This window comes from Suricata suricatta, chromosome 5 (assembly GCF_006229205.1).
Source record: "Suricata suricatta isolate VVHF042 chromosome 5, meerkat_22Aug2017_6uvM2_HiC, whole genome shotgun sequence".
Classification (NCBI taxonomy): Eukaryota; Metazoa; Chordata; class Mammalia; order Carnivora; family Herpestidae; genus Suricata; species Suricata suricatta.
The window spans coordinates 153547582-153568016 of NC_043704.1; the positions used below are offsets into that span (position 1 = coordinate 153547582).

At 50.9% G+C, this 20435-nt stretch overlaps 2 protein-coding genes across 2 annotated transcripts in view; one reads left to right on the forward strand and one right to left on the reverse strand.

The window, feature by feature from the left end:
* The first annotated feature begins 3097 nt into the window (after positions 1-3097).
* On the forward strand, positions 3098-4864 carry LOC115292444. The gene is made up of 3 exons (XM_029940566.1): positions 3098-3273; positions 3722-3853; positions 4101-4864. The coding sequence occupies exons 2-3, from the start codon at positions 3757-3759 to the stop codon at positions 4625-4627; spliced, it is 624 nt and encodes a 207-aa protein (XP_029796426.1). The 5' UTR covers positions 3098-3273; positions 3722-3756; the 3' UTR covers positions 4628-4864.
* A 14408-nt stretch (positions 4865-19272) lies between these two features.
* Positions 19273-20435, reverse strand: part of MYD88 (MYD88 innate immune signal transduction adaptor) — a 3398-nt gene continuing 2235 nt past the window's right edge. The window contains exon 5 of the mRNA XM_029938791.1: positions 19273-20258. Coding sequence (XP_029794651.1) covers positions 20095-20258 — 164 coding nt within the window. The 3' untranslated portion in view covers positions 19273-20094. The remainder of the gene's footprint in view (positions 20259-20435) is intronic.

The window sequence follows — 20435 nt, forward strand, 5'->3', positions numbered from 1 at the left end:
AGAGCAGGAGCAGGCCCTAATCCCATGCACGAGGGCTCCACCCCGTGACCTCATTACCTTCCAGAGGTAACCGTAATAGCACATTTGGGGGTAGGATTTCAATACATGAACTTGGGGGAGACACAAACATTCGATCTAGAACGTACACGCATGTGAATGTGTAGAATAAGACCTGGGAGATGTTCGGAGGCACAAAACACATCTGTGTGTTATGTGTATCGTTGGAACTCTAAGAACAGGATGTTCCAATAATTGGTCATTTTAACAATATAAACTCCTAACAAAAAAAATTAAAAAAAATAAAAAACAATAAAAAACAATAAAAAAAAAAAACAATATAAACTCTTGAAAGTAATTCACTACAGTTGGTTCCACAACAGTATTTGGGGGGCCAATGAATATGAACCCCAGCTGCATCAGTAATCAAGAAAATGCACAGCAAGGTTAGGTGAGGTACCAGTTCACTCTCGGCAGGTGGGCAAACTTTAGCAGCCAGAGAGCACCAGCTGCTGGCCCGGATGCAGCCTCTGTGGGAAGCCGGTGGGTGTCCCCTAGGCAAGCCGGAGCTGTCCCTGCCGCCGGCAGTGCCGCGCCTTGGTATTTGCCCTAAATAAACTCTTGTACGTATGTTCCAAGTAACCTACAGAAAAATACGTCACTAGGCTTTGTAATAAGTAACTAAATAAGGAAGTCACACAATGGAATGTAAAAATATCCGTAAACGGACACTATACACCAGTGGAAAGTACTCACTCCAGCTATATAAAAAGCTCAGGTCAATCTCCAAAACGAGAGAAACAAAGTCACAGAAGAATACATACCCTGTGATTGCACTCACAAAAATGTCAGAAGTAGGCATAATCCAATACGCTTTTCTGTTTTTGGTTTTTGGTTTTTAATTTTTTTAACATTTATTTTTGAGTGACAGAGAGAGAGCAGGAACAAGGCAGGGTCAGAGAGAGAGGGAGACACAGAATCCGAAGCAGACTGCAGGCTCTGAGCTAGCCGTCAGCACAGAGCCTGACGCGGGGCTCAAACTCACGAACCGTGAGATCATGACCTGAGCCGAAGTCAGAAGCCCAACCGACTGAGCCACCCAGGCGCCCCGTATGTTTGATACTTAGGAAGAGCGAGGAAACAAACACAAAAACTCAGTTTGGTGACTGGCTCTGGGGGAAGGGAGAGGGACGCGAGCAGGGCAAGAAGGAGACTCCAGCTGCAGGTCCAGGTGCTCAGCCAGCCGTGTGTTCGTGGGCTCTGCTGGAGTGGGAAAGTGCGGTCTCCTGTCCCAGGCAGTCCTGACGTTCAGGGTGCCCCACCTCTGCCCTTCTCTTCTTCGGAACTGAGGGGACTTCCAGCACCCCCTTGGAGCTGGCCTCCCTGGGCCGCCCTGCCCACTTCGATAGGGCGGTCTTCTTTTCAGGACCTTCTCCACCTGCTGGCTCTGGCCAGCTTCCGTGCAGGTCCGCCCTCCCCCCGCCCGCCCCTGCTCTGAGTGCCCTGAGATTGTTCCGGGCCTGAGGGAAGTCATGTGCACTTTCCACCTCCCCCAAACCATTTCTGGGCGCTCAGCCTGTGCTGCTCTGGGCCCGTCTTTTCCTGTGCATATTCTGTATTTGAGATTAGGTCGCAGATCAACCAGTAGGTGTGGGGGACACCCTCTCACCAGAAGGCAAGGACTTCTGCAGAGTTTTGGATCTGGTGTTTCTGTTTTGCTTTTTTGCCCACTGTAAGCCCTGCCAGCGTGATGGCCATTTAGACATTTATGAAGAGCCACATTTCTCTCCTTCTCGGGAAAATCTGCAATATGGCATTTGCCGTTTAAATTCTCAACCTCGGGCAGAGGGAGGAGGGGGTGTCCGAATCTCTGAGAGGGTGTGGTTCATAGAAACGCCTGAACCTACAGGAATCTCTCACTAAACTCGGGCACCTAGAATCATGTTTATCTTCTGATAACTTGGGATCCCTCACTCTCTGAACTCAGGAACTGAACCGATTCAGGCAGCCTGGAACTTGGCACCTAGTTTTCTAACACAAATTCAGATAAAAAGCCCAGTAAAGTCTTTACAGCAACAACTAGACTTCAGTGCCAGGCAGTGTGCTCAGGGATATAAATCAAATACCTCACGGAGCCTTGTGAGGTTTTGATGCCAGTTTCAGAGAGGAGGAAACAGCTCAGAAAGTCTGAGGAACTTGCCTCCCGAAACTCCTGGAAGTGCCTGGCAGTTCCCGCCCTGCTGTCAGTGCTCGGCAGGCCGCACTGTTCCGTGCTGGTGGGGGGACAGAGTGAGAAAGCACGTGTGCGGACGGAGGGGGACAGGGCCCGCCGCAGGGCTGACCCCGGTCTGCGTACTCAGGAAGACCCGGTGTCCAGCACTGTGTGCGTGAGGTCCTAGCACCGCCGCCGCCCTGCTGCCCGTCCCACTCCCTCCTCTCCAACGGCAAACTCTGATGGAGGACATGACGGCCCTGTCTCTGACTCTCCGCGGCCTTTAGCAGCCAGGCTGAAAAAGTGAATTCGGGTTGCAAGCCTTCGAAAATTAGAGAGGTCCCTGACCATCTGGGCATTGCGTTGGAAAGTTCAGGACACTCAGAAATGGAGACAAAAGTGCTCTATCCACCGCAGTGCCCCGCATTTATGAACGCTTCCCCATAGCCCAGCTGTGAGCGGTCTGCCGAAAGAGGAAGTTGTCTCCCATGGTCCAAAGGGCCCTGGATGCCAGCGCCGGTGCTGCTCCCCTGCTGAATGGCGGCAGAGCGGACAGAGGAGGGCTCCCTGGGACAGAGGGAGGGCTCCCCGGACCTGGGAGCAGAGTCTCCGCTCCGAGCATCCCGTCTAGCAGACAGAGAAGGCGTTCTCCCACTGGTGACAGATTCTTCTGGTTCAGTCTTTGGGCGTAACGATCTCTCTTCGGTAAGTGCTGACCCCATTAGCCCCTCACCCCGAGCCCCATGCCATCCTCCCATGGGGCATCTAGTTGGACGTGACGACAATAAAGCCCACCTTGACCCCTCACATATAACTACATAAAAACGTCCTTCAGTGTGCTCTGCCCAAGAATTTAATCCGCCCAAAGAGTTGAAGGACCTGGTAGCATGGTGGTGACTGTCACAGACAAGCCGGCACTCTCCTGAGCCTTCCTGTGCGCCTGACGGGCCTTGGGGAACAGCCTGAAAGGAGGGAGACAGAGAGCAAGTCCACACCCGGAAAGAACACCCATCAGTCTTCAGGCTACGTTGCAGCCAGAAAAACATTCCTCAATAAGGAGTTGGGTAATTGCACCTGTTCGTGTGCATGTGGCGTACGCGGCGTGTCACTAACATTTCAACCAGCAAGGGACCTTGGAAGGAGGCCAAGAGCCCCTCGGACGGCCCTGGCGAAGCAAGGGTGTATGCTCGGGTGCGCTCGAGGGTGGCGTTCTTCCCGATGGGGGAAATCAGGCTGTAGAACGTGGCCTACCAGGAGGGGAGGGGGCCCACGGATTGCCCGGGGTAAGGGAGCGGATCTCAGAGCCATAACCCCTGGCTGTAGAAAGAATAGAAAGGGATTTGCACTGTGAATAGTTGAAAAAGAGAAGGCAGACCTGAGGTCAGGAGAGTAGAACCGGAAACTAGCAGGTTTGCACCAAGCGCCCCAGTGGAGTGTCTTACCTTCTGTGTGGGCAAAGCCTCAGGGATGGGCCACCCATGCGGAGGGCCCTCCTTCACACTCGTCCTTCAGGCCCTGCCAGAAGCCACGCCCACCTCACGCAGAGCATGGTGTTCCTTCCACGCTGTGGAGATGAGGGCTCACCTCCCTGCCGTGCCCAGACCATGAGGCCACTGCCCTGGAAAGAAGCGGGAGGAAATAAAAGTAACATCTGTGTTTTCTTTTTTTAAATTTTATTTACTTTTGAGAAACAGGGATAGCACGAGCAGGGGAGGGGCAGAGGGAGAGGGAGACAGAGAATCTGAGGCAGGCTCCAGGCTCTGAGCCGTCAGCACAGAGCCCGACGCGGGGCTTGAACCCACCAACCGTGAGATCGTGACCTGAGCCGAAGCCGGACACTTAACCGACTGAGCCCCCCAGGTGCCCCGCATCTGTGTCTTCCTACCTGCAGGCATGTGGACAGGAGAAATGGGAAGGAAAGGAAGCCACACAGGCAGGCTGCCGGCTCGCCCTGTCTGTGGTCCCCAGTCCATCCGGATCCTGACCGGGGGAGCCAGGAAAGACGGACCCAGAGGCCACAAAGACCCCAAGGGTCTCAGCGGCATACGGACCGCTCCCCCAGACGCGACCTGCGGGAGGCTGTCAGCTGCTAGAAGCCTTGCATTCCGCTTCGCGTCGTGTCCAGAGCAGGCACAAGGACGTAGCCATTCCGAAGGGCAGGGCCCCGCCGGTGGATCCCAGGACCGCGTACCCAGCCCCTCGCAGCCTGTTCTTGTTCTGCAGGAAGTCCGAAGCCTCCCTGCGCCCCGGGACGGCATGAGGAGGCGCTGTCGAGGCCTGCACAGAGAGCTGGAACGGAAAGGCTGCAGAGGCGGGACTCTGTGGCGGAAGGCCGACGGCTGGGACCGTGGACTTCAGCTCAGTGTGCTGGCATCCACTCCAAAGACCAGCTCAGGCCCGCTGCATCTCAGCAGTTAATTCTAGGAACTCAGGAGCCAGAGCCGGCGTCCGCAGCAGAAGCAGAGGACAGTACAGGGATCCAAGGCGACCCTTTCTTCTACCACAAAGTCTCATTGGTGCTTTTCCTTTCCTGTACTCCCAGATGCCATCTGGAAAGGGAAAGAGAAGCAGCGTTTACTTAAGACAGACGAGGTTAAGGGTGCCTGGGTGGCTCAGTCGGTTAAGCATCCAACCTTGGCTCAGGTCATGATCTCACGGATGAACTGTGATAGGGTTTGAGCCCCGCATCGGTTCTCTGTTGACCACTCAGAGCCTGGAGCATGCTTCGGATTCTGTGTCTCCCTCTCTGTCCCTCCCCTGCTCATGCTCTGTCTCTGTCTCTCAAAAATAAATAAACGTTAAAAACAATGTAAAAAAAGGGGCATCTGGGTGGCTCAGTGGGTTAAGCACCAGACTTCAGCTCAGGTCATGATCTCATGGTTTGTGAGTTCGAGCCCCACATCAGGCTCTGTGCTGACAGCTTGGAGCCTGGAGCCGGAGTTGGTTTCTGTGTCTCCCTCCCCACCGCCCGTCCGCTGCTCACACTCTGTCTCTCTCTCTCAAAACTACAGGGCAGGCGTTGATAGTGTCCAGTTACAGTCAGCCCTGCAGTCACAGCTAGTGGTGCAGCAGGAGGAGGGAGCCTTTGTGACAGGAGCAGTAGTCAAGGCAGATGGTGGGCCAAGTGTTCAACAGCAAAGTGGGCGGGACCCACAACAGAGCCAGGAGGACAGACGTCCTGGGGCTGTGGCCTATGACCACTGCAGGGGGCTTGCAACAAGCCCATCTTCTCAGTTAGGACCTCTTGGTTGCTAGTGACAGAAAACCCAAACGACATTAGGCTCTAGGAATAGCCAAAATAAAAATTCGTGTCTTTCTAACGTAAAGTCTTAGGCAGTCCTACAGTGATAGGTCAGCGCCGTAGTGTTGACGCCCCTTCCCGTCTGGTGTCTACAACCCACATCCTGTGGCTTTTAGCTCCCGGCACCACACCCACATTCCTGCAGCCTGAAGTAGACGGGAAGTAGAGCACACACACCTATCTTAAGGTCGGGAACTAAAAGTTGCATCAACAGCTTCCTCTTCCAACCTGATGCCCAAAACACAGTCACATGGCCACACCTAGGGCCTCAGTTAGCTGTGGCCACAAAAATGCTTAGTAACAAACAACTACAAAAGATGAGTGGCAGCCCACAGGAAGCAGTGATTTCTTGTTCACATGTCTACAGTGGAGCTGGTGTTGGGCTAGTCTATGTTGGATTCAGCTGGACATGACCCCTGCAGCCTGTTCCAATCTGTTCTACGTGTCTGTCCCCCTCTTGCCAGCAGCAAGCTACCCAGGGCATGTGCGCCTCCTGGTCATGGCCTTCATGATGACGGCAGCATACGTAGGCCTTGGTCAGTCAGGTACGTGGGTTAGAAGCTATTGGAGAAGGTTGCCCGAGAGCAAGATTGGTTACCGGGCACGGTCTGAACCCTCTTCTCTACTTACCTATCGAGAATCAGAATGGCAAGATGAAGGTCTGACCTCATCACCTTCACAAGCACATTTAAGGCCTTTGCATAGATCCTGCCTGCTAACATCCTAATGGCCAACATAAGTCACACACCCGGGCTCACGTCAGTGGGGCAGAAGGTAGCCTCTCGTGCAGAGAGGAGAGGAAGGAAGGAATAACCGTCTTATAAATGACAATCTAATCTGTGATCTGCAGCACGGTGGCCATAGTAACTCCAGTTACAACGCTGGCGTTCCATTCCTAGGGAAAGGAAGGGCAGCTGGACTGGGAGGACGGTCTCCACCCCAACGTGTGTCCGTCAGGAGGCCGTTTCTTCTAGTTAAATGGAACCATGAATGTGTTCCTTGGTGGAAGCATCCTTCTCTTTGGCACTAGGACGTCCAAACCCACGGAGCCCAAGTCTGCAGAGATGAGAAGCACAAAAATTCCTTTGTACAAAGTTCATGTGATGTGACCGTGAGGAGGATCACCCCACGCCACTCAGTCACTGAACCGCCCAGGTGCCCCTCTCTAAAAATAAAAAATTAAAACATACATTGAAGAAGGAAAAGAGTAATTTGAACTCAAGGTGAATAGAAGAAAATAACAACCAGAGTGAAATTCAGTGAAATCCTAAAAAAAACAATAGAGAAAAGGCCATGAAACCCAAAACTGATTCTCTGAGAAAAAAGAAAAACCTATAGAGTTGTTAAACTATCAGTCACACTGATCAGGAAAAAGTAGAGAAAACACAAATTACCGATGTCAAGAGTGAGAGAGAGATGATCACAGTGTTTACAGATATTGAAAGGATAATTTAGGAATGTTACAAACAACTTAGTACCAATATACCTAACAACCTAAATGAGATGGATGTATTTCTCAAAAGACACAAACTGTCAAAAGTCATTTATGAAGAAATAGATAACCCGAATAGAGTCACCTCTATCGACAGTTTTGAATTTGTAGTTAAAATCCCCCCTCCCCCCGCAAAGACGCGTTGGCAATGGCCCACTCAGCTGCATGAGAGCAAGTCTGTGCTGTGGAGCCCACCACCGTCCCCTTTGGTCACCGTGGCCACTTTGTGAATGGATCTATGAACCAAGCCCTAGAGAGTTTCTGAGGAAGAGGCCATCCCATGGTCACAGCTTGTGTCATCTTGTCCTGATTGGTGAGCGTCTCATCGACAACAGATGGCCCTTGGGGGAGCATGTACGTGGAACATGAATATCTTTATACTTTGTGGCTCGCAGGAAGTCCATCTTTCCCTTGACCTCCTTGTCCCCAGTCTTCTAGTGCTTTCCAAATTCCTGACCAGCGGGCCAGGCTCACCCACGGGTCAAGTTCGATCGGTGCCTCGACTAGGTCTGCGGTAGACCTCTGCGCTCAGGAGACCGTCCCTGCGCTGCAGGCTTCCAGGGCCGCTCCAGAGCACTCTGTGCTGCGGCCCTTCCGGCTGCTTCTGTAAGAGGCCTGCGCTCTCCTTGCCCCCGCTAGCTGGCCTTTCTTGTTTCCCCCGAGGACATGGGTAGAACATTGAAGGAGGTATACTCAAGCAGTGGCATCGGATACCAGGGCGATCGGGTAGTGCCCTGTGCCTTTGGATCTACCCACTGTATACCGCCTCCATTTCATAATGGCGGGCGGATATGCCCCTCCAACGGCATGGCTCACTCGACTAGATAATACGCAGTTCATGATAGGTGAGTCAGGTTGGTTGGGTCTCCTCATGTCTCTTATTTTCTTTTGTTTTGTTTTTAGAGAGAGAGAGAGCGTGCAAGCTGGGGAAAGGGGCAGAGTGAGAGAGAGAGTCTTCAGCAGGCTCCACGCCCAACTTGGAGCCCGACACACTCTCAATCCCACAACCCTGGGATCATGACCTGAGCTGAAATCAAGAGTCAGACGCTAACCGACGGAGTCCCCCAGGCTCCCTCCTCGTGTCCTCCTCCTCCCCCACCTGTGCTGTATCCCGGGCCACTGCCGTGATGACGTGCTTGCTCGTGAGGGCACCGTGTTTCACAGATTGCCAGGGTCCTGTTTTGCTACCACAAGGGGGTCATCCATGCCTTCCTCATATACGTGAGCAGCTCAGTTCTGGAATCCTATTTTCTTTTTCAACAATTCTGTACATCACACCCTGCTCACCACAGTAGTTTACCTTCTGTCACCGTGCCGTGTTATTACAGTGTTGCCGACTGCATCCCCATGCTGTGCTTTCCGTTTCCATGGCTTATTTATTTTATAACCGGAAGTTTGTACCTCTTTATACCTTTCACCTATTTCACCCCCCCCACCTCCCCTCTGGCAACCACCAGTTTGTTCTCTGCATTTATGGGTCTGTTTCTGGTTCTTTGCTTGATTGTTTATTGTTTGCTTTTTTATTTTATTGTTTATATTTTGCTTGTTTATTGTTTGCTTCTTAGACTCCACGTGTAAGTGAGATCTTACGGTATTTGTCTTTCTCTGCCTGACTTACCGCACTTAGTACATCTCTGGGTCCATCCATGTTGTCACAAATGGTAAGATCTCCTTCTTTTTTACATCTGATCTTATTCTTTTTTAAGTCCATTGTATACATACCACGTCTTCTTTATCCACGGAGTCCTTTTTTCCCCTCCATGAAATCCTATTTCAAAACCACTCCCAATACCAATCATTGTACTAGTCGGGTCCCAAAAGGAGATACTCGGCGTACTTAAAATGGGTAACTTGAGGAGAGTTTGCTGAAGGAGCTTTTGGCAGAGTCACGGTCAGGGATTAGGGAATCCAAAGGGGATGTGCTGTCCAAGATTGGCAGCCTTGGGGAGCGAAACAGCCGTGGGCCATGAAGGAGAAAGGAGATGGAGGATACTGGAACGAGAGAAGGTGAGGGACGGAGAAAGCTACGGCAAGTGGCTATAGCCTCTGAGAGAGATGAAGCTGGCCCGCAGCAAGCTCTCAAGAAGGGAGGCAGCCTTCCCTGACTTCCACCTCTCCCTGCTCTCTGATCTCCTGCTGGTGCCCCCGTTGGCCACCAGCAAACCAGAGAGCAAAGGGAGCCTATTGATGTCATCCTTGAAGGTTAGTGCCCTGAGGCACAGAGCCTGGCAGAGAAGAGGGGAGGAGAGGCGGAGGAGGAGACCATCTCGATCCAGCACACAACCCAAACCAGTTAAAACAAACAGGGAATTCACTGGCTCACCGCAAAGTCAGGCTGTAAGGCTTGAAGCAAAGGCTCAAATGAGGTCGTCAGCATCTGGTGTCTCCTCCATTCGCAGGCTTCATACACAGGCAGGCTCTCCCATTCATGCTCCAAAATGGCTCCAGAAGGCACAGCCTTTTCCACTCAAACACAGTGGAATCATGTTTGCACTCACAGGTCTAACAGGAGAACGGGAGAAACCTAATGGAGGACCAGGGGGAGGGGAAGAGGGAGAGAGAGTTGGGGAGAGAGAGGGACGCAAAACCTGAGAGACTGTTGATACTGAAAACGAACTGAGGGTTGAAAGGGGAGGGGGATGGAGGAAGGGGTGATGGTCATAGTGGGGGGCACTTGTGGGGAAGAGCACTGGGTGTTGTATGGAAACCAATGTGACAATAAACTATGAAAAAAAACCACAGTGGACTCTATCAAAGCATTCCCTGGGTCTCATGGACTCTCGTTGAGTCACATGAAATGCCTGCACCAACCGTAGTGCTGCTTGGCCTCCATGTCTGTGTGGAGCAGGACCGGGTGGGGCCGTGGCCTGGAGCCTGGAGGACCGGAAACGCCGATTTGGAAGGCTGAAACGCTGCATGCCTCACGTCTTCTCTAACGGTGGAAGCAGAACGCTTCCATTTTTTTGTGTCTGTGGATCACCTGGGGATCCTACTCAAGTGCAGGATCTGACGGAGTAGGTCTGGGGTGGGGCAAGTTGACTTCACCTATTTCTGTTTATTTTTTAACATGGTTACGTGTTTCGGTCGGGTAGTGCTTCTCTCGAAGGAGGTAGCGAAGTGGATGAAGGCGGCGATCTCAAACACATTCATTTTCACCTAGGAATGCTCAGTGAGAAGAGCCAAATACTGCAGAGACCACAGCAGACTCACGTCATGGGTCCTTGGACTCGGCCCACCCTCATTACCTGAGGACCTCAGGGTTAGGTCGTTGCAGGTTGAAGTCACAAGTGAGTGCTTAGGACCGCAGGCCCTGGAAGGAGCCGGGTGGGGTTTGGTCCGAGGAAAGAGGAAGTCCTGGGGACCCCAGAGTTGCCCCTGCTCACCAGCAGTCACTTCATCTCTCTGTTTTGCTTATGCCGTTGTGTGCTGCCCTGACCTACCCTGCACACAACCACTACACTGATCGCCACACTCTCTCTTAGCCCTTTGCGGCCCAGACACACGCATCCAGCCGCCGCCTGCTTTCGGGAGCGCCCGGCTGAGCCCGGAACGTCTTGTCCTGCCAGCCCCCAGGCCCCCACGTGTGTCTCTCACTTTCCCCATCTAAGTTATTCCCTTACTGCTTGAATCTCGGTCTCCACCAACTCCACCTTTCAACCCCCACGTCAAGGTTTTCTGCCTCCAGAGAGGCCTTTGCAAGACCTGGCCCACAGAAGCCAGCCTTCAGAACTGCGGGACATGCTGTGTCCGGCACAGGCCAGCGTATCCGCTACGGAGGGCTGTGTGGTCCACCTCTTGAGTTAGCAGGGTTTTCCCGCGTGTGTGCCTTGATTCTTTGGGCTGTGAGTTCCTTGAAGACAGAACCCTGTTTGGTTTATATTTGAATTCTGCTTTTGGCCAGGGCCTATATAATAAGTAGATGCTCAAAAAACATAATTTGGCTCATTTTCCCAACATGAAACAAAAATGCTAGTTGAAAATCCATAGACTTATATGCAATATATGCATAAATATATATTTTCAGTCATCGTTTTTATAATGAAAAGGATTCTTTTTTAAAAACAAGATAGTGGATAAATGCCAGCAAGGATGTGGAGAAAAGAGACGCCTTCACTACCTCCTTAGAGACCACCCAGGCCCCTTCCACCAGCAGCTCTAACACATGACTAACCTCTTCTCCGTTGGCCATTTTGAGTAGACTTTCATTTTGACTTATTGATGATGTATGGAGAGTATTTCTCTTTCTAGGTATTTAGTAGAGACTCAGTGTAATATTCTAAGTACATAATTTATATCAGTTCTACTTGTGTTCACATTACGAGTTTCAGGGAGGTGTCCAAACTTTAAGTCCCGGGGCGCCTGGGTGGCTTAGTTGCTTGGGCATCTGACTTCAGCTCAGGTCATGATCTCATGGTTCGGAGTGTGAGCCCCACGTTGGGCTGTGCTGACAGCTCAGAGCCTGGAGCCTGCTTCGGATCCTGTGTCTCCCTTTCTCTCTGTGCGTCTCCCCAGCTCGTGCTCTGTCTCTCAAAAATGAATAAATGTTAAAATAAAGTTTAAAAAAAACCCTGTTTATAATCGTCTTAACTGTCACCTCTGCATTAATTGAGAACCGTATCCAACAATGCACGAGCGTGTGGGAGGCAGAGCACTAGACCGGCAGGTGGGCTTTGCTCCTCTAGGAAAGAGGAGATTGCAGGGACCAGAGTCCCTCCTCCGGGCCAGCAGTCCTCCATTTCTCCTTTTCATCGTGCAGTTGCTCGAAGCAGAAATTGTCACAACGTACTTATCAACTTCCCTAATTTATCCGGAATACAACCGCTAAACCGTCAGATGCCGCTCAAGAGAAGGAAAGCGTTTTTATTGACTTGTTTTGCAATCTAGTTCTTTCTTCCTGATGTCCCAAGATTCTTTTTTTAATCATTTATTTTCTCTTTCAAAAACTCCCTGTAGCTATTTCTAAGGGCAGGTCTGCTGTTGACAAACCCGCATCATTTTTCTTTGTCTGAGAACATCTTCATTTCTTCTTCCTTCCTGATTTTCACGGGACATAGGGTTTTGCGTTGATACTTCCTTTCCTTCAGCACTTGAGAATGTGGTGCCACTGTCTTCTGACTGCTGCGGCTTCCGGTGAGAAAGCTGATGTCATGCAGATGGCTTGTCTCCTTATTGGGAAGGTGTCCTTTCTCTCTGGCCACTTTCAAGATTCCGTCTTTGTCTTTAGTTTTCAGCAGTTTGACTGTGATGTATCTTGGCATGGGTTTCTTTGGGTTACCTCGTTTGGGGTTTGATCAGCCTCTTGAATCTATAGGTTCAGGTCATTGTCATATTTGGAAAATATTCGGCCATATCTATTTGAATACTTTTAAAGTTCCACCTTCTTGGGGCGCCTGGGGGCTCAGTCAGTTAAGCGTCCGGCTTCGGCTCAGGTCATGATCTCACAGCTTGTGAGTTCGAGCCCCATGCCTCCAGCCTGCAGCCTGCTTCAGATTCTGTGTCTCCCTCTCTCTGCCCCTCCCCCGCTTATACTCCGTGTGTGTCTTTCTCAAAATAAGTAAGTAAATAAGGATTAAAGTTCCACCTTCTTTCTCCTCTACTTTTCAGATCCCAGTGACACAACCATTAGATGTTTCCTTAAAGTCCCACAAATTCCTGAGATTCTATTAATATTTTTCAATCTATTCTCTGTCTGTCATTCAGATTGGGTGATTTCTATGATTCTGTCTTCAAGCTCATTAACTTCTTTGTCCTCTCCATTTTACTGTAGAACAAATCCAGGGAGCTTTTTATTTCAGTTACTTTTTTTCAGTCCTAAAATTTCAGTTGGTTTCTTCTTCATTTCTTTTATTTCTTTGCCCAAGCTATTTTTTGTTTGTTTCTTTCTTTGCTTGCTTGAAGTGTGTTTGTTATTGATCATTGAGACATTTTTACACTGGCTGTTTTAAAATCCTTGTCAGGTATGGGCGTCTGGGGGGCTCAGTCAGTTAAGCATCCGACTTCAGCTCAGGTCAGGATCTCATGGTTTGTGAGTTTGAGTCCCATCCCATGTTGGGCTCTGTGCTGGCAGCTCGGAGCCTGGAGCCTGCTTTAGGTTCTGTGTCTCCCTCTCTCTCTGCCCCTCCCCTGCTCGTGTGCATGCTCTCTCTGTCCCTCTCTCTCCCTCCTCCCCCAAATAAATGAAGACCTTATTATTAAAATAAAATAAAACAAAACAAAATCCTTGTCAGGTAATTTCAACATCTCTGTGAAGTTGGTGTTAGCATCAGTTGGACTGTCATTTCTTGCTCAAGTTGAGATTTTCTTGATTCTTGATATGAGGAATGATTTTCAGTTCCAGACATCTGGAGAATTATGAGATGCTGGACCTTATTTATTTATTTTTTAATTTTTTCTGTTTATTTATTATTGAGATAGGAGAAACACAGCATGAGTAGGGGAGGGGCAGAGAGAGAGGGAGACACAGAATCCGAAGCAGCTCCAGGCTCTGAGCTGTCAACACAGAACCCAACGCAGGGTTCGAACCCACGAACCGTGAAATCATGACCTGAGCCGAAGTCGGATGCTTAACCAACTGAGCTACCCAGGCGCCCCTGGGCCCTATTTAAACCTTCTGTTGTCTAAGGCCTTCTCAGGGACCCCTGGCTGGCTCAGTCAGTAGAGCATGTGACTCTTGATCTCAGGGTTTGAGTCAAGCCCCACAGTGCTGTCAGATGGAGGGTGAAGACCAGGTTTCCTGCTCAGCCTCTGCTGGCATCCTGGGAAGTGGGAACCGGCGAGGGGAACCTCGTTACCGCTGGGCCGGGGGGGGGGGGGGGGGGGGGGGGGGGGGGGATTCAGACTGCCTCTGCTAATACCGTCCTGGCCTAGAGGGAGATGGATGCCTCCACACCACCCGCCTTGTGGCCTCCGCGGACATGGGGAGGACGCCGTGCCCCGGCTGGGGGGGAAATCCTGACTCTGCGCTGCACTCTTCTGGCACCGCCTTGCGTGGAAGTCCAGGCTCCCCATTTGGCTTGGGGGGCAGGGCACACATGTCCTGTAGTCCTTTCTATGGTGTTTGTGGCTGGAGCAGAGTGGTTATTATCTAAGAGTTCTCTTTCTTGCTAAGCTGCGCTTTGCTAGGCCTTTGGCTAGAAAGAGGAAGCCCTTTTCTCTCTCTCTCTCTCTCTCTCTCTTTTTTGTCAGTACCGGTGAGTTTCCGGGTTGCCGGCTTCTGCAGTTCTCAGTCTGAGACACGTAGTGCAGACAGAAAACCCTGGGGATCGCCAGCATGTCGTTCAGAGGGCCCCAGGGTACCTTAGCCAGGCTGCCTTCTTTCCACCTTTCAGAGTCTAGTTATGCTTGTTTTATTAAGTCCAGGGTTGGTTTCACAGAGGGAACAGGGAGATGTATGTTTTACTCCATATTTTCCCGGAACCAGGAGTCCCCAGGGCCTTTTAGACCATTTATTCTGCATGATCTGGCGCTCGGCAGCCAGTGGGGACGGGCCTCCCCCCTGACGGTGAGCTCGCCCACCTGCCGACCAGCGCAAGGGCCCGGTGTGTTCTGCTCCGTGACTCCGAGCTCACCTTCTGGAATCTGAAATCTTCCCGGCCTGGTGTGAACAGGCCTTCCCCAGCTTGCCGCCTCCCAGCCCCACGACTCAGAATTTCCTGTCAACCGGAGGCCCCGAGGAGGCTGCTCCTGCACTGCCGAGGGGGAAGAAGCGTATTCTCGGCCTCCTGGCTCCACCGAAGAGCCGTGGCCCCTGCCCTGAGGCGGGGCTTTCAGCATCGCCACCGGCGCTGTGGCTCGTCTGCTCCGTCCCGGGTCAGTGGGTCTGCTCCGTCTGACCCCGATGCACGCCCTTCGTGCAAGTCCCTTTCAGGGGCACCTGGGGGCCTCAGTCAGTTAGGTGTCCAGCTTCGGCTCAGGTCATGATCTCATGGTTCTTGAGTCCAAGCCCCGCGTCGGGCTCTGTGCTGATGGCTCGGAGCCTGGAGCTGCTTCCGATTCTGGGTCTCCCTCTCTCTCCGCCCCTCCCCTGCTCATGCTCTGTCTCTCTCTCTCTCTCTCTCTCAAAATAAATAAAAAACAATAAAAAAATAAATAAAAATAACAAAAAGAAAATCCCTTTTAAAATAAAGTTAGAGAAAAATATTTTGAGTTAAAATATTCTTGATATACTTTTTTAGGACTCAAATGAGTCATTTTTAAAGAACCAATTGTCAGAGAGGGGATTTTCAGATATCTAAAAAGACATAATCAAACTTCTTCTCTACTTCCACAATCAGATGAAAAAAGATTATTGTTTCAGTCATTACTAATTAATGGTTTTAAAGTGCCTACCTTAGGGAGGCAGCAAGAGAGACAGCTGTCCACGTGGAGTAGCAATACTGTTTTTATTTTTAAGCTGAACACAATTTTTAATTATCAAAAAATTTAAACACATAAGGAAAAAGAGAAAACATGAACTATTAACTATTGTGTGGTCACATTTACTTCATACATACTTTTTTTTTTCCAATTTACTTAAGTATTTAAAGTTGTTATTTATTTGAGAGAATGTGTGCTCAGGAGTTGGGGGAGGGGCAGACAGAGAGGAACAGAGAATCCAAAGCGGTTCAGTGCTGAGGGCGGAGAGCTTGATGCAGGACTCGAATTCATGAACCGTGAGGTCATGATCTGAGCCAAAGTCGACACTCAACTAACTGAGCCACCCAAGGCGCCCCTATTTAAGAATTTTAAAACAAATCCCAGACATCATTTATTTCATACCAGTATACTTCAGATTTGGACTCTAACAAATTTGGACATTCTCTTATGTAACTGTAATGTTGTTATCACATCGTTAAAAAATAATGATCATCTTCTGGCATCATCTAATACCCCAATATCCCCAGTTGTCCCAAGAATGTCTTTGTTTTTAGAGGTAAAACACACATGACATAAAACGTACCATCTTAACCATTTTTATTTATGTTTTAAATGTTTGTTTATTTTGAGAGCCAGCGAGCGAGCAGGGGAGGGGCGGGGCAGAGAGTGAAGGAGAGAATCCCAAGCCGGATCCTCACGGTCAGCAGATGCGGGCCCGACTCGGGGCTCAGTCTCACGAACTCTGACATCAGGACCAGAGCCGGGATCATGCCTGAGCCGCCCACTCACCTGCTTCCATGCAGCTCAGCGTTCTGTCATGTGACGTACATGTGACTGTCATACCGCCGAGCTCCCAAACCTGTGTTCCTTGTGCAAAACCGAAACCTTAGACTCACTCAACCGACTCCCCATTCTCTCCTCCCCTCAGGCCCTGGAAGCCACCATTCTATTTCCTAGCTCCAGAAATCTGGCCATTTTAGGTACCTTGGGTAAAAGGGATTATACAGTATTTCTCTTCTTGGCAACTGGCTTATTTCACATAGCATAACGTCCTCAAGGTCCATCCGTATTGTAGCATGTGTTAGAATTTCATTCCTTTTGAAGGCTGAAGAGTATTGTTTTGTTTGTATATTGCATTCGGCTTATTCATTCGTCTGTCAAGGGATGTTTGGGTTGCGTACATGATTTGGCGATTGGAAATAACACTGCTGTGAGTATGGGGTCTCTTCAAGACCCTGCTGTCATTCATTTCAGGTATATACTCAGAAGTGGAGTGGCTGGGTCATATGGTATTTTGGTGGTTCCGTTGTTGAGAAGCTGCCGTACCATTTTCCACAGCGACTGCGCCGTGTTGCCTTCCCACCAACAGTGCGCAGGGTCCTGGGCTTCCGCATCCTTGCTAACACTCGGCATTTTCTGGCATTGTTTTATTGTTACTGGGGTCCTAACGTGTGTGGTATGGTATCTTGCTGTGGTTTTGATTTGTATTTCCCTAATGATTAGTGATGTTGAACATCTTTTCATGTGTTTATTAGTCATTTGTATATTTCCTCTCGAGACATGTCTGTTCAAGTCCCTTGCCCGTGTTTTCATTGTGTTATACTTCTTTTTTGTTGAGTTGTAGGCGTGCTGGACATTAGCCTCTATCAGTTGATGACCCAAGAATGTCTCTTTACAGATGACCTGTTTGAACCAGGATCCAACATAGTCACACGATATTGTGTCTGTTTTACTGTCTCATCCGGCAGAAACTCCTCGTCCTGTTGTTTTCCCCATCATTGCTTGTGGCAGGATTTGGGTTCATGGTCATGTAGACTTATAGTTTTGTATTTTAACTTTGCTGCTGCCCTCCAAAATTTTCTTCTTTTGCCTTTCATAAAATTTCAGCTGTGAATTTTCCCTATTGAAAAATGAGGGGTGGAGCACCTGGGTGGCTCCGTCATGTAACTGTCTATGGTTTTCTTGGTTTTTTTTTTTTTATGTCTTTTATTTATTTTTGAGAGACAGAGAGAGAGTGCGAGCAGGGAAGGGTCAGAGAGAGAGGGAGATACAGAATCTGAAGCAGGCTCCAGGCTCTGAGCTATCTGTCAGCACAGAGCCTGATGCGGGGCTCGAACCCACGAACTGTGAGATCATGATGTGAGCTGAAGCCGGCCACTTAACTGACTGAGCCACCCAGGAGCCCCAACTGTCTGTCTTGGGCTCAGGTCATGATCTCACGGTTTGTGAGTTCGAGGCCCATGTGGGGCTCTCTGCTGTCAGCACAGAGCCCACTTCAGATCCTCTGTCTCCCTGTCTCTCCCTGCCCTTCCCCTGCTCTCTCTCTGTCTCTCTGTCTCTCAAAAATAAACATTAAAATGGGAAAGAGAGAGAGAGACAGAGCATGAACAGGTGAGGGGCAGAGAGAGAGAGAGAGGCAGACACAGAACATGAGGCAGGCTCGAGGTTCTGAGCTATCAGCACAGAGCCCAATGCAGGGCTTGAACTCACAAATCGCGAGATCATGACTTGTGCAGAAGTCGGACCCTTAACCAACTGAGCCACCCAAGTGTCCCTGAAAAATTTTTTAAAGAAAAATGAGGATTTCTCTATCAAATGTTCCTAGAGGACTAAGCCCAAAGTGAGAAGAGGAAGCTTTCTTGGTATCCAGGACCTGCATGTGGGGAGTGGGCGTGGCGGAAGGAATGCGGGAGCGTTTGTGGATCGGATGGGAGTGAAGTGGGCGCACGCAGGTCGCCAGCCTGGCCTGGCAGAGCAGGCTTCCCTGTCACGTGACCGGTGTTACCCGGATACCCCCGGAGCCCCTGCAACCTCAAGACCGGGCGCCACTCCAGAGACTGCCCCCCCCACCCCGCCTGTAGCGGGCACGGGGCTCCTGCACTCCTGCAGGACCACAGTGTGGCTCTGCCCCCAGGGGACTCTGGAGAGGAAGGTCTCAGGGGCTGCCCTGAGTACCTGGCGCCTTTCCAGGAGTCCTGAAGGCAGCGGGGCCAGGCTGGGAGCCTCCAGTGCACCCGAGGCTCAGGCTCATGGCCACAGGGAGACCCCTAAGAGAGAACTAAGGTCGCTGATGATGTCTGGGCACTCTGGAAGATCACTAGCGTGTCTCTCGGATTAGAATTATCAGTGGTTTTTAAAAATAATATATTTTCCAGGAGTGATTGGGTGGCTCAGTCAGTTAAGTGTCTGACTTCAGCTCAGGTCATGATCTCATAGTCCATTGGTTCGAGCCCCGCACCTGACAGCTCGGAGCCTGGAGCCTGCTTCAGATTGTCTCCCTTGCTCTCTGCCCCTCCCCTGCTTGTGCTCTGTCTCTAAAATAAATAAACATTAAAAAAATAACATATTTTCCAAACTTTGAGTAAACAGTAAAAAAGTGATACTCTATTTAAAAATAGATCAGAAACAAGGCATCCGGCCAGCTCAGTTGGTAGAGTATGCAAGGCTTGATCGCGCTCAGGGTTGTGAGTTCAAGCCCCACATTGGGTATAGAGGGGACTTAAAAATAAAACCTTTAAGAAAGTAATAATAAAAGTAAAAATAGATCAGATCCTTCAGGATTAACACAAATATGCTTGAGCATCATTACTGGTAACTGAGTTCTCCAGGGATGTGGGGCTGGGATGGACGTTCTCCAGACCCTCCTTGGAGCCTAGAAGAGCCAGGCCAGGACCCAAAAGTGTGGCCCAATCCAGGGAGGACCAAGCTTGGTGGAGGCAAGCCATCTCCCTGGAGTCTGGAACGGAGGCCCCAGCCCTGGTGAGGCCTGGGACGTGTGAGCCGGGGCCCTGCCTTTGGGAAGCCCCTTCCAAACAACCCCACTGGCACCTCCCCACTGGCCCGTTTCTCTGACCCGGGAGAGCTTTATCTCCGGTAAACTACTTCCAACCTCCCGGACACACATGAGACCTGATGTTCTGAAAGTAGAGAACTCTTTATTATAAACCCAGGATACAGGGGAGAAATGACGCACACAGATCGGCATAGCTCAGCTCTCTCTGAATTCTCACAATGCCTACAAAACAGGCAGGAAAGATACTTTTGAAACTGTTTAAAAAATATGCCCCAGTGTCAAAGTGGGGGTAAGTGCATGGTTAGCTGGGCGATCGATCCATCAAGGTCATGCAGGGCGGGGCCTCCAGGGCCCCCAGGACCCTGAGGAAGGGCACCGCGCTCCAGCCTGGCTGGGTAAGGACCAGCCTGCAAATGCCCCGGGGTGGGCAGACCTGCTCTGCCTCAAGCGGCTCGCTCACTTCCGTTCTGTGCGCCTTCGGTGCGGAGGCTGGCATACTGGGTTCTGGCCAGGGTTTGCTTCAATGAAGAGGGAAAAAGAGAGAAAAGGAATGCACGTGGGTCCCACCTTTGTCCGGGGTCAGGCGCCCTCGAAAGAGATTCAAACACAGCTACTGCCCCTTCTCCCCACCCCGCTTCGTTTTCGGGGAAACCGAGGGCTGCGACGTGTGGACAGGTCAGAGCTGGCTCTGCCGGTCCCCTTCTTAGTCCCAGCCGGCTCCGGGTTCCACCATCCCGGCTGATAACCCAGCAGGTGGACACACGCCTGCTCCGTGCAGGACGTGGGCTGCGACGTCCGGACACACAGCGTGTGCGGAGTTGGCACCTCCAGGAATCAAGAGGCAAGTGGAGCACAGGTCCCCCCACAGCAGGGGAAGCAGGGGCGGAAGCCCAGGTGCAGGCGGACAGGCAGACGCGCGCACCCCCAGCAGCCCGGGGCCATCCTCAGGGCAGGGCCAGGGCCTTGGCGAGGCGAGTCCAGAACCAGGACTTGGTGCAAGGGTTGGTGTAGTCGCAGACGGTGATGAACCTCAGGATGCTGGGGAACTCCTTCTTCATCGCCTTGTACTTGATGGGGATCAGTCGCTTCTGATGGGCACCTGCAAGCCAAGAGGTTCAGAACTGGCCCCGGGCCCTCACTCCACAGTCAGCAGATCTGTCCCCGGCCCACAGGCCTCCCCCCAACCCAGCACCCATGGCACCCACTCCCCCACACAAAGGGCACCCGTGTGCACACACACTCAGGTGTGCAGAAGCCTACAGGACTTCCTTGGTGTTGCAGGCAT